We start from the raw sequence: 14,266 nt of genomic DNA, 5'->3' as shown, positions 1-14,266 counted from the left end.
TTGTAATCCATTCTGTGCAAACAAAAGTAGAAGGAATCTGCCAAGCCACTGGGGCCAAAGGAATGATTTCCTGCATAACCAGGTGAGTTTAACAATGGAACTGCTTTTATGGGCAGAAGGCAGCCAAGGGTTTAGAGGGAGAAGGTAAAGCTGAAAAGATGGTTCAATTTGTATTTTTGTGCAAAGACGTGTTTATCCACACCACGTATCGTTTTTTTGCCATTCCAATTCTTGAGCTGGTCTGCCCGCAGGGAATCTCAACTACTCCCAGGTTTTTTGGTGTGTGTGTGTCAATAAAACCAAGATTGTCCATCCTGGAATTTCCCCAAAAGTTGCTCCTGCTTTCCCAGCTCTTAGATCCGACTTGCTTCCCTCTCTGAAGCCCCCCTCCCCCCAACCAGAGATTCTCTTGGTCGAGTTCAATGATGACTAACCTTTTTGTCGTTGCGTGCCAAAAGCGAGAGAGACAAGGTCACATTGACCCAAATCAGTTCCAATTTCTTGGGGTTGCTTGTGCTTGTTTTTGGATTATGACAGGGCGTCAACGTAAAAAGTTAAAAGATTGGCTTTTGGGAGTTCAAGGGTTCAGCTATGCAGCACACAAATTTGGAGCGTCTTATCTCCTTTGAAAAATCCATGAACCAACATGCACCTTTTTTTTTTTTTTAGTTTTAGCTTTTCCAGGTACATGTAGAAATAAAATAAAAACAAATTTAAAGGTTAAATTAAAAATCCACAGCCTAACTGGTATCAATAAAATTCAGCCCCATCACACGGAACACACAGAATAACAGAGTTGAGAAGGACCTTGGAGGTCTTTTAGTTCATTTAAGCAGGAGACTATATACCATTTCAGAGAAATGGTTGTCTAATTTCTTCTTAAAAACCTCCAGTGATGAAGCACCCACAACTTCCATCTGTTCCATTGGTCAATTGTTCTTGTCCTCAGGTGCTTTGGAGAATAGTTTGACTCCCTCTTCTTTGTGGCAACCCCTGAGATATTGGAAGACTGCTATCATGTCTCCCTAGTCCTTCTTTTCTTTAGACTAAACACACCCAGTTCCTGCAACTGTTCTTCATATGTTTTAGTCTCCAGTCCCCTAATCATCTTTGTTGCTCTTCTCTGTACACTTTCTAGAGCCTCCACATCTTTTTTGCCTCTCTCCTTGACTAGTTTCCACCCATTGTTTCTTGTTTTGCCTTCTGATGCTTTGGAAAATAGGTCTTCTTTGTGGCAGCCCCTCAGATATTGCAACACGGCTATCAATGCGCTTCAATTGCGGTCTGACTTTTTATGCCTTTATAACAAAACCCTGAAAAGCAACGAATGAAGCTGGAGACCAATTGTTCACCATCGGGGCACCTTTCATGCATGGCCAGCACTGAAAATTCTGGGATGGGCCTCCCCATTTCTGAAGGTCCCCAACCTGAGACTTTCACCGGGCCAATGAAAAGGCTGGTCGGCAGAGACAGTCCTGAGCACCTGGGCTGATCTCACTTCCTGCTCCAGAGTTCCTTCTACCGTTCAGCATGTAAAAACTGCTTCAGGAAAGACTTCTGTGGGTGTGGTGTGGGAGAGGCAGAGTAGTGATAAATGGTAGCCTCCAAGCCCTTTCTGCAAATGCAGCCGTGTAGCTTCCAATCACAGCCAGCAGAAAACCCCTTTGGATGTCTCAACCCTTGCAAGCGCTCTCAGAAGTACGGGTAAAGGTACATGCTAGTCTTTCCTGACTCTAGGGGGTGGTGCTCATCTCAGTTTCAAAGCCGAAGAGCCAGCGCTGTCCAAAGACATCTCCGTGGCCATGTGGCCGGCATGACTAAATGCCAAAGGCACACAGAACGCTGTTACCTTCCCACCAAAGTTGGTTTCTATTTTTCTACTTGCATTTTTACATGCTAGGTTGGCAGAAGCTGGGACAAGTAATGGGAGCTCAGTAATGGGAGCTCCGTTACGCAGCACTAGGGATTCAAACCGCCGAACTGCTGACCTTTCTGATCGATAAACTCAGCATCTTAGCCACTGAGCCACCATGTCCCACACTGTACCCCAGAAGTACAAGAACTGCATTAATATAGGAAACAGATTTGGAGAACATCTCCTATGTCAAATTAATAATAATCAACCATTATAGTAATTTCCTCTTCCTAATACACATCCTAGTTTTTTAGTTTACTTTATTGTCATTGCACATCGTACACCGAAATTAAAGGCCATCTTCAGTGTACATTGTAACTATAAAAACACAAACACACATCATTCACATGCTATATAATTGAACTGAAAACCCGATATTGCATTAATATTGCACTATACAGTGGAATTCAATATAGTTACTGTTCTGGGATAGAAGCTGTGTTTCAGCCTATTTGTCCTTGTTTTTATTGTCCTGTACCGTCTGCCAGATGGTAATAGTTCAAAAAAAGGGTACCCAGGATGTGATGGATGTTTCAGAATGTTTTGAACTTTCTTAAGGTAGCGGGAGCTATAAAGCTCTTCCAAGGAGGGGAGAGGGTCACAACCAATGATCCTCTGGGCAATAACATTGACCCTCTGGAGCACTGTCCTATCTACCACTGTGCAATTGGCAAACCATAAACAGGTGCAGTAAGTTAAAATACTCTCTATGGTGCAGCGGTAGAAGGTCACCAGCAGTTTTTCATTCAGTTGTTGTTTCCTGAGAAGTCTCAGGTAGTATAATCTCTGCTGGGCCCTTTTCAGCAGTGCTACAATGTGGGTGCCCCAGGCCAGGTCCTCTTTTATGGTAACCCCCAGAAACTTAAAACTGGACACTTGCTCCACTCGGTCTCCATTGATAAGCAAGGGCTGGATGTCTGATCTATTCCTTCTGTAGTCTACTATAAGCTCCTTGGTCTCATTGGTGTTAAGGACCAAGTTAACAAGTAGATATGGTAAAGTATTTTTCAGGGGGGAAAATCTACTCAGTAAATGAGGCACATGAAAATCAATGTTAGTAATGATTCAGAGGAAAACACTTATAGAAGCTACAAATACCTGCACAGAAAATTCCAAAATCTTATATTTATTTTATTCACACGAGGTTAGCTAGCTTTGAAACATTTTGGCTTGAGAAGCAATTATTTTGCAGAAACGAATGAGTTTTTTTTGTTAATGTCATGTGACACTGTATATTAAGGACATAATACGGAGATATTATCTCTCTATGTTATACTTCTGTGCATATATTATACCATAGTGCATATGTAACCACGTAATTATTCATTGCGCATCCAAGAGAAGGGCATCCAATAAATGGATTGGGAGACAGATAAGCGGTAATTAAGGTACAAAGAGTTCTTGCCATGAAATTCTTTGGAATTTAACAAACTTTTCATTTTAGCATCTGAAAATTGCCAACAATTAAAGCTGGAACATGCCTGGAAAATAGGTTAAAGAGCAACGAAACATTGTAAAGGAAGAAATAAACTATATGTTTTTTAACTGTTGAAATGTATTGCACTACAATATCAAATTCTAACTTTGTAGCACAGATGGAACTCATCTTTCCATGTTCTACCAGTCAGACATGATCATGAAAGAAGAGAAATTGTGGTGAGGGGAACAAGCCAACAGAGAAGTGGGTGGAAATGCTGTGGTCCTTCCAATGTTCTCACACCACAGCTCCTGACATGCCTCACCAATGATGCGCAGGATGCCTGGAACAGCTGAAATTGGTATTAAGCAGTCCGAGACACATGGCTCCTTCCTTATCTCCTCTAATTCCATCCCCTCCTTCAGAAAGTCGGCAAGTGCCTGGTAGCTGTGTGTGCTTCTCTTGACGTGATGAGAAGCCTTTTTTCTTACTTGGAGAACCTCCAGGTGCTGATATTCGGAAAAGCACTTCAAGGTCCTACTTACCATTCATAAAGCGCTCCATGGTAGTGGATCTGGCTATTTGAGAGACCGCCTTCTGCCGATTACCTCCCTCCGTCCCATCAGATCGCATAGAGTAGGCCTCCTCCGAATTCCATCCGCCAGTCAGTGCTGACTGGCAACTACGCGGAGGAGAGCCTTCTCAGTTGCAGCTCCGACGCTTTGGAACAATCTCCCCCTGGAGATCCGCACCCTCACCACCGTCCAGGCCTTCCGCACAGCCCTCAAGATCTGGCTATCCCGTCAGGCCTGGGGATAAGACTTTACTCTCGCCCCTCCCGAATGTTGAATGAATGTTGGGTTTTTACTGCTAATTATTCTTATTCACATTTTCTTTTTGTGTTTTGTCCTACACTCCCCTCCCTTATTATTGTAAGCCGCCCTGAGTCCCCTCAGGGAAAAGGGCGGCCTATAAATGCTTAATAAAATGAAAAAAAAAAATGAAAAAGGAAGGAAGGAAGTGATGTCCTGCGAGCTAACGCTCCCCTGTTCTTTGCTCCTTCTGCTCCTCAGCCAAGAGCTTTGGATTCTGTCTGGACATGCAGGGGTAGGAAGGAGCGCCATCCAGGGAGACTGGTGATGACCCCAAGTGGCAACCTGGTCATGGGATGGCGCTGGGATTAAGGAGGGGCTGAAGCTGGTGGAAGGCTGGTGGCAATGAGATGCACTGAGAGAGTTTATAGTGGAGGGGAAGGTTGGGGTAGAAGTTAACAATGGTCATTTGAGATAGGAAAGATAGCAATACCAGTAGTACTTAAGACATATACTGCTTCATAGTACTATAAATTCACTCTCTAAGCAGTTTATAGAGTCAGCCTATTGTCCCCAACAATCTGGGTTCTGATTTTACCAATGTTGGAAGGATGGAAGGCTGAGTCAACCTTGAGCTAGTCATGATCGAACTCCTGGCAGTGGGCAGAGTAAGCCTGCAATACTGCATTCTAACCACTCTGCCTCATAGCTCAAAGAGGTGCTCCTAGGGCACTTTAAAAATATTTTCTAAAAGCTAGAAAGCTGAAAACAAAACATATTATGATGAGCACAAAGAGGGTGGTGAGGGGGAAACATTATACGGTCATAACTGGGATAAAACAAGACAATTACCTCACGGTGATTTAGAAGTCTCTCCAAATCGGCTGCCATTTGGTTCTTGACCCTCAGCAAAGCCTTCTTCTCTTCATTTAACTGACTGGCGGGCAGAAGAAAACGACTTAGGAAATGTAGTTAATGCCGCATTCTAGTTGCAATGCGAGTTTTAACATAAATTGCTGAGAACGAAGCACACTTAGATGCTTTTTGAAAAGGAAAACGTGACTGTATAGGTGTCAAAGTTGATTTCATTGAGGGCCGCATCAGGGTTGTGTTTGACCTCGGGAGGGAAGGGGCGGGCATGGGCGTGGCCAGTTGGATGTCACTCAAGACTCCATTTTCGGCCATGACGGCCTCCTTCAGCCCTCTGCCAGCAAAAACAGAGCTCAGGGAGGCCATGCTCCATTTTCTCTGACCGAGGGCTATAAGCTGTCAGAGCCCAGGCGGGTCATGCGCGGCCCTCCCCACCTCCATTTTGGCTGACAAGAGGCACTGCGGGCTGGTCCTTTGCTATTTCCAGGGTGGCACTACTGGCCAGATCTAAGCACCTTGCTCTCTGGATCTGGCCCATGGGCCTTGAGTTTGACACCCCTGGTATAGAAAGTAGGCACCAAAAGCAAAGACAAACCAAATAAAGTTTTTGTATGTGTTTGATCAGGGGTGGGTAGCTACCGGTGGGGCCAGGGCTGTCTGACAGTTATCAGCTGCCTTCAGAGGCAGACATCAGTGAGGCAGACAAACAGCTGGAGCCTGTTCCCAGTGTGCGCATGCACAGAGTTGCCAGATGAAGGGAACAGCTAAGGAACAGGGGTCGACTTGGGAGTAAGGCCACAAGTGGATGATGAATGGCCCCTCCCAGAGGAAATAAAAGAGGAGCGAAAGGGGAATGAAGTTTGCAGGAGACAATTTGTTTGCTTAATTGGTTCGTGACTCTCCGAGACTCCTTGCCAAGTTCTGCAGAGCCTGGCAGCTCTCCAAGACAGATAAGGTCTGTGACTGTAAATCCTCCCTGGAAAGACTTCGCTGGATGTGAATGAGCAGAATTCACAGTCAATTAATAAAAGGGGTTTTTGTCTGGACAAGGAGTTTGCTTCAGGCTCTTGGGAAGCCTCGGTCAGAACAGTTATAATGGGAAAGCAGGCAGGCAGGAGGGGGCATCCATTAGTGATAGACTTCTTCCATCTAGCTAAATTAAAAATCAGGTGAGCAAGATAACCCTCCCCCCCCAACACTTCTGGACACTTTTTCTGAATTGAAAATTAAGGAATTTTGGCACCTCAATCACCACCCTATTTAATCTTCTAGGCAGCTATAGGATCAGAACTTGATGGAATCAAAGAGACACTTAGGCCTCCCCTTCTGACACCTAAGATAACAGGATGGGCTTGTCTACAATGGCGAAAGGAAAGCCTTATTGGAGAAAGAGATCTGAGAAACGATTAGCAAAGTTTAAGCTAAGCCACATAAGTGGGACAGGAGAACCATGTTAATTAAGTAATCGAAAGAGATTTACTGGCTACTCAAGAGCTAATGATTAGATCAGGGAGTCAAAAAGATAATCTAGAAGAATAACAGACAGTTGGCAGGGAATCTGGAAGTCTTTTAGTCCACCCCCCTAGTCAAGCAGGAGACCCTACCCCATTTCAGAGAAATGATTCTGCAATCTCTCCTTAGAAATTTCCAGTGTTGTAGCACCCACAACTTTTGAAGGCAAGCGGTTCTACTTGTTCATTGTTCCAACTGCCAGGAAATGCCTCTTTAATTCTTTATTAGTTTCTATCCATTGCTTTCTTTTTCAGCCTTCAGGTGCTTTGGTGAATATGTCAACCCCTCTCTTTTCTGTGTGGCAGTCCCTTAAATCTTGGGCTTTTAAGAAGGCAACGACTTCTACACCATTAAGAAAGGAAGTCCAAACAGGCAGGGCTATGAAATTAGCAGGAGAAGCCCTCAATTTTTAATAGACCAAAGTCACCGTTCTCAGAAAGTTAGCCTTGTGGCTCCATGGCTGACTCAGGGCTTCGTTTATTCATTTATTGAATTTATATTGCTCGCCTATTTGCCCATTGGGACCCAAGGAGGCTTATAAAACCATGTTTAAAACAATAAAAACTAACAAACAGAATCCAATAAATTAATAACAAAATCACTCCCCCACAACCCGACAACAGCAGATCACATGAGCCATTGAATGGGCTCCATCCCACTCTGGTTTCCCCAGGCCCGCTGGCAGAACCAGGTCTTTAGCGCCTTCCGGGAGGTTATTAAAGTGGGGGCCGTTCTAATCTCTGGAGTGAGGATGTTTCAGAAAGAGGGAGCCACCACAGAGAAGGCCCTTCTTCTGGGTCCCACCAGGTGTTTCTTCCTTGGAGATGGGACTCACAACATTCCCTGCCTCCCCGCTCTGGTGGGTCAGGTAGATGGGACACCAAATTTGGAGTCTTTACCTGATGTCCTTTTCATGCTGAGCAATCTGTTCTTTCTGCGCAAGGATCTGGGAATCTCTCTGCTGCACGGATTCAATGAGGTACTTGTAGGGCTGCTGCACTTGGTTCAACAGAGAATTTGCTTTGTCTCGCTGAAAGAAAAGGAGGAAAAAAAAGACGTACATTGAAATCACGAAAGGTAGCTCCATTACGTTTCTGTATGTCTCTTTCTCTTTCCCACAATGTAATCCTGATATCACATATAAAGATCACTGGAAAAAGATGGAGCGAAGCACCCCTTCTCTATATTATTTACAAGGATTGTAAATGTCTGGGTTTATTTCCCCCCAGTTTATTTGCAGGGCAGCAGGACTTCAAAATTATGTATATCTATATCACATGAAGGGGCATCATATATATAATTATATATATCTATACTATATCTATAAGGGCCATTATGTATAAACATTATGTACTGTATATAGCACATGAAGGGGCACATAAAGGGACGAGGTGGCTCAGCGGCTAAGACGCTGAGCTTGTCAATCAGAAAGGTTGACAGTTCAGCGGTTCAAATCCCTAGCGCCGCGTAACAGAGTGAGCTCCTGTTCCTTGTCCCAGCTTCTGCCAACCTAGCAGTTCGAAAGCATGTAAAAATACAGGTAGAAAAATAGGAACCACCTTTGGTGGGAAGGTAACAGCATTTCGTGTGCCTTCAGAGTTTAGTCATGCCGGCCACATGACCACGGAGACGTCTTGGGACAGCGCTGGCTCTTCGGCTTTGAAACGGAGATGAGCAGCGCCCCTTGGAGTCGGGAACGACTAGCACAAATGTGCGAGGGGAACCTTCACCTTTTTATATCACATGACTTCAAATAAATTGCGAGCAGATGCATATTTGGGGCAAGCGATCCCCAATCCTGAATTTTTAAACGCAAGTGCCACTTTCAAAGAAAGAACAAAGAGAGAGGGAGGGAGGGAGAGAGGGAGGGAGAGAGAGACAGAGAGAGACAGAGAGAGGGAGGGAGAGAATGCTCTGTTGATCTGTATTCTTTCCAGAGCAAAGACCCCAGGCAAATGTTATTCTTTCACTGTTTAGAGGGCAGCATAGGACAATGTCTTCTGATAGTTCACAAGGAGTCAGGGAGAGCCCTTCCTTTCGTGGCTTTCTGAAAACCCATTCACAATGGCCAGGGACTGACCTGGATTCTCCATATGATATAATCCTGGTCTATCTTGGAAAACTCAAGTTGGGAGCCAGCGCTGTATGTAGGGAAGAGGTCAGGGGTGGGAATGGCAAAATGGTTCTCTGTACTCTTTCTCTCCCTGGAACTGAAAATGGTGAACCTCCTTGGCTATGGATTTCCTCCATTTTTCAAATATCCATGACTGAGGAGCATGTCAGAAGGCAATTATGAACGCGGCCAACTTGCCAGAGGCCTCTGGATGGACCTTCTGAGAACAAGCCCAGATCCTAATTGAGTTACAAGGTAGAGCCCGTCAGAAAAAAAAAAACGCCACCACCAAATAGATGAGTTGGCATGGGATGGGAGGTATGGCTCAGGACTGTGTGTGTGTGATGGCTTTAATCCAGGAGTGGAGAGAGGTTGTTTTATTTTGTGTGTATGTGTATATGTGTTATTGTTGGTAGGTGCCCAAGGTTATATTGTCTGAGATGGGCACAGATATTAAATAAATATATAGGCATTGCATAAAAAAAAACTTTAAGAAAACTAAACCAGTTTTGCTAGTTTTTCCCTATTCAGAGAAGGGAGGCTTATCTGTCTAGTCTCTGTTTTGTTTAGTCTGCAGAATAATCTGTCTTTTCATCTCTGCTATTAGAGCAACACGTATTGCGCTGAAAAGGATTAGCATGGGAGTATTGTCCACAATTGTCCACAGAGACACACATATATGTATTATTTTACAAATAACTCAAGACGGTGAACATATACAACACATCTTCTTCCTCATATTTTCCTCACAATAAGAAACCTGTGAGGCAGGCTGGGCTGAGAGAGAGTGGCTGGCCCAAAGTCACTCAGCTGGCTTCTACGGCTAAGAAGGGACTTGAACCCATGGCTTTCTGCTCTCTAGCCTGGTGCCTTAACCACTAGACCAAACTTGCTCTCTTTTCATCCATATAATTATGCTTTCTTATAATTCACAGAAAAGGGGATGTGGTGGCTCAGTGACTAAGACGCTGAGCTTGTCGATCAGAACGGTCGGCAGTTCGAATTCCTAGGGACGCATAACGGAGTGAGCTCCCATTACTTGTCTCAGCTTCTGCCAACCTAGCAGTTCAAAAGCCTGTAAAAATGCAAGTAGTGTGTGTATGTATGTATGTATGTATGTGTGTGTGTGTATGTATGTATGTATGTATGTAATACCTACTAGGTATATATATATATAAATTATACCTCTTGTGAAATGCAAGTAACTTCTTCCTTCTGGCGCTCCAAATCTCTTGCAAGCAATGTATTTTGCTTCTCTAGCTGTAGCAACCTTCTTGCCAAATGCACACTGTGCCAAGATAAAAATAAAATTAAACAATAACAATAAGTAGAATTTTAAACCAGACGTCTTTTGAAGTAGAATTTCTACTTTCTTTTCCTTAGCATATATTAATACACATATAAGGTTACAAGCTATCATGGGTGGGGGCGTTTGATTAAACTTATGTTGGAGCTGCTATTGATGCTACATATCCATTCTTTCTTACTTTCCATCTGTAACAAGACAAATACTAGTTTTGCAAAATATATCCTGTTCTCAGTGGAGTAGCTTGTAGAAAGAGACAGATTCAAAGACTTCTTTTGTAGCTAATGATTTTGTGGGTTTTTAAAAAAAATGGTATTAGGATTTTTTTTAGTTTTTTTCGAAATCCCTGCCCAAAGAAAAAAATAACAGATTTTTGACATTTTTTAATACACACAGTTTGGCAAAATATATTATTTGCAGTATAACTTTCATACACTGTATTGTATACAACATACAAACCATACATTCTTCCTGAATGCATAAATGTACACAATTTGTCAATGCAGTTAATTATCTTGGGACTATCTAACTGAATTTGATTTCCTGGATTCTCCTACAATATGTTTTGGATTCTATTTCCTTCCTTCCTTCCTTCCTTCCTTCCTTCCTTCCTTCCTTCCTTCCTTCCTTCCCCCTCCTTTTTAACTTCCTCCCTCCTTTTAAATTTCCATCCTTCCTCCTCCTTTTTAATTTCCTCCCTTCTCCTTAACTTTCCTCCTTCTTTCTTTCCTTCCTCCTCCTTTTTAACTTCCTTCCTTCTCCTTATCTTCCTTCTTTCCTCCTTTTTAACTTCCTCCTTTTCTACTTCCTCCCTCCCTTTTTTAACTTCCTCCCTTCTTTCTTTCCTTCCTCCTCCTTTTTAACTTCCTTCCTTCTCCTTATCTTCCTTCTTTCCTTCTTTTTAACTTCCTCCTTTTCTTCTTCCTCTTCCCTCCCTCCTTTTTAACTTCCATCCTTCTTTACTTCCTTCCTCCTCCTTTTTAATTTCCTTCCTTCTATTTTAGCTTCCTTCCTTTCTTTTTTCTTTCTTTCCTCCTCTTTAACTTCCTTCCTTCCTTCCTGCCTCCCTCCTTCCCTCCCCAATACAAATTTACAATGCATTACATTTCTCAACAGACCAAATGCAGGCAGAGAACAATGCCGGCACATTTAAGTTCTGAGAACATCACAAATAACCGAGGGCCTTGCTCACTGATACGGGCTTGCCATGGCTATAACCAAGTTTTCACATTCCAGAAGTCATCAATTTTAAGATTTCTGAGAAAATGTCTATTAGTACCTATTCAGAGATTGAATTATATGTGGTAGGGCAGTGGTTAGAATGCAGTACCGCAGGCTAACTCTGCTCATATTGCCAGGAATTCAATTCCCTCCATCCTGACCAATTCAAGGTTGACTCAGCCTCCCATCCTTCCGAGGGGGGTAAAATGATGACCCAGATTGTTGGGGGCAATAGGCTGATTCTTTAAACTATTTAGACAGGGCTGTAAAGCACTGTGAAGCAGTATGTAAGCCTAGGTGCTATTGCTATATCCTTTTCTAACACTACGGCTTGAAGCCCAAAGCCAAAACATGGCATTTTAACTGGATGAGATGAATATTCCCATCATTCTCACACTGTAATTAAACTGCCAGGTTTCTAGTAGCAACTGGCTCTAGAAGCTGCATTTGAGATAGCTATCAGGATGCATTCAAGCACCATAAAATTATGTTTAAGTAAGCATGACAGAAATCCCCCCCACCCACCATCTTTCTTTCCCTTATCTAAGTTCAATACTTTGTAACATCACTGGAGGAAATCTATGAAGCAATTTAACATTTTTTTGTAAAAAAAAACAAAGCACTTTAAAGCAAAACATTCAACGATGGAACCTTCACTCAGGGAGGGAGGTGAGAGCTTTAAGGAAGGAAATGATAAGGGAGTATCCAAAAACCAGGTAATTGTGGTAAGAAAGTACAATCTTTTTGATTTTATCAGGCTTGGAGCCTGGAATTTAGTGCACTAGCAGATTTTGGTGTGAGATGGCTCTCCTCTTCTGAAGACTCTTTGCAAGCTCCCAGCAAAAGCATCTTCTTTTTCCTGCAAACTGGAACCCAGCTTGAGCTGGGAAAATCCCTCTGTTGTGGCCCGCCAGGGACCATTGGAGCTGGCAGCAGATTCAGACAGTGGGGAGGTTGGGGAGGAACATGGGCCAGTCCTGGAGTGGGAAGGCTCTGATGAAAGCTCTGTGTCAGAAGAGGAGGGGCCAGAGCCCTATGCCAGTTATCATCGGCCTTCAAAGGCAGACATCACTGAGGCAGATGAACAGCTGGAGCCTGTTCCCAGTGTGCGCATGTACAGAGTTGCCAGATGAAGGGAACAGCTAAAGAACAGGGGTTGACTTGGGAGGAAGGCCACAGGTGGATGATGAATGGCCCCTCGCAGAGGAAATAAAAGAGGAGCGAAAGGGGAGTGGAGTTTGCAGGAGACAAGTAGTTCGTTTAATTGGTTTGTGACTCTCCGAGACTCCTTGCCAAATTTTGCAGATATCGGCTTGGCAGTTCTCCAAGCCAGATAAGGTCTGTGACTGTAAATCCTCCCTTGAAAGACTTGGCTGGATGTGAATGAGCAGAATTCACAGTACATTAATAAAAGGGGTTTTTGTCGGGACAAGGAGTTTGCTTCAGGTTCTTGGGAAGCCTAGGCCAGAACACCTTCTGGGAAGAAGACGGAAAGGAGAAGTGGAGGACCCTCAGCCCGGGGGAACCTGGTTGGGGCTTAACTCCCCCACAAATTCAGAAAAAGACCAATGCAAATCTGGGGTCAGTTTTACATTTTTATTTTATAAAATGGCTGGTCCTTCTAGAACAGTGTTTCTCAACCTTGGCAACTTGAAGATGTCTGGATTTCAACTCCCATTTGCTGGCTGGGGAATTCTGGGACTTGAAGTCCAGACATCTTCAAGTTGCCAAGGTTGAGAAACACTGTTCTAGAACAGGATTCTTAATCTTGACGAATTTAAGACTCATGGACTTCAGCCCCCAAAGTTCCCCATCTGGGGAATTCTGGGAATTGAAGTCCACTGCTCTTAAAGTGGGCAAGGCTGGGAAACCCCAGGACTAGAAGTCAAGGTTTGTTTTCATTTTCACAAAAGTATTAATTAACGGCAATAAAAATAGGAAAACCTGGAACGGACCCAAAATAATTTATTATCCAATAATGCTGTTTTTAAGGTGGCTCGGTGGCTAAGAAGCTGAGTTTGTCGATCAGAAAGATTGGCAGTTCAGTGGTTCGAATCCCTAGCGCTGTGTAACGGAGTGAGCTCCCGTGACTTGTCCCAGCTTCTGCCAACCTAGCAGTTCGAAAGCATGTCAAAATGCAAGTCGAAAAAATAGGAACCGCCTTTGGTGGGAAGGTAACAGTGTTTCGTGCACCTCTGGCATTTCGTCATGCCGGCCACATGATCACGGAGATGTCTTCAGGCAGCGCTGGCTCTGATATGGCTTTGATATGGAAATGAGCACTGCCCCCTAGAGTTGGGAACAATTGGCACATATGTGCGAGGGGAACCTTTACCTTTAATGCTGTTTTCAAAAGTAAATTGACACATGAAGCTGTCTTTCTAACAGGGTTGTAAAACCACAGTTCTGTCTTGCATGGGATGCCTGGGGTGTCCGTCTGAATTTATTCGGTGTGAAGCTCACCAAAGCCCTCCGCAAAAGATAAATCCAACGCGGGAGTACTGAGAAAAACCAGTGCAGGTTTTCCCAACATTTTTTCCTGCGCTGATTCAGACCCTGTAAAATCCATTTTAAGTTGCAAGCGGATAAGAAGAGGGCGGAGGTTTTTTTCTTCAAAAAATAAAAAAATAAAAATAAAAATTCTTTAGCTGAATGTTATACACAAAACAACCAAAACACGCAGCCAAAAAAATCCCTGCTGTTTTCAGACCGAATTTCATGAAATGAACTCATTATATGCTCAGCTTCAGTCGAGCAGGGGTAAATGGCTTTCTGTTCCCAATACACTGCTTGGAATAGGTACAAGACTGGGATATGTACAGGAAAGGGAGCCTTTAGGCCACTTTGGGATCTGTTTACTTGTCCTTGGAGCAAGAAAGAACCCAATACATGTAAGCCACAGGCGAGCAATGCCGCATATCCTAAAAAAATGAAATGTTCTGTTCAAACATGAAAGAAAAAAAAATAGGCAACTAACCATGGGCAAACAAGAGGGGAAGTTTGTTACTGATTTTAGTTTCCCTGGACAAGGAGAGCTTTCAACAGTTTGAAAAAATATGATTTGTTAGACGGGGACAGATAGGATTTTATTATTCAGCAC

The 14,266-nt window shown here is 43.5% G+C and overlaps 1 protein-coding gene across 1 annotated transcript in view; it reads right to left on the bottom strand.

Annotated features, from left to right (window-relative positions):
• The window catches only part of PIBF1 (progesterone immunomodulatory binding factor 1), a 105,473-nt gene that overhangs the window by 13,503 nt on the left and 77,704 nt on the right, over window positions 1–14,266 (bottom strand). Inside the window, exons 14-16 of the mRNA XM_087726312.1 lie at window positions 9,825–9,927; window positions 7,426–7,556; window positions 4,997–5,081 (exon numbers count right to left, since the gene is read on the bottom strand). Of these exons, the coding sequence (XP_087582438.1) occupies window positions 4,997–5,081; window positions 7,426–7,556; window positions 9,825–9,927 (319 nt within the window). The remainder of the gene's footprint in view (window positions 1–4,996; window positions 5,082–7,425; window positions 7,557–9,824; window positions 9,928–14,266) is intronic.

Source organism: Thamnophis sirtalis, unplaced genomic scaffold (genome assembly GCF_051295495.1).
Source record: "Thamnophis sirtalis isolate CommonGarterSnake01/CBP01778 unplaced genomic scaffold, rThaSir2_p1.2 scaffold_12, whole genome shotgun sequence".
In the NCBI taxonomy this organism is placed as follows: Eukaryota; Metazoa; Chordata; class Lepidosauria; order Squamata; family Natricidae; genus Thamnophis; species Thamnophis sirtalis.
The sequence above is the reverse complement of the archived record's forward strand: the minus strand, read 5'-3'. Positions and strand labels throughout refer to the sequence as shown.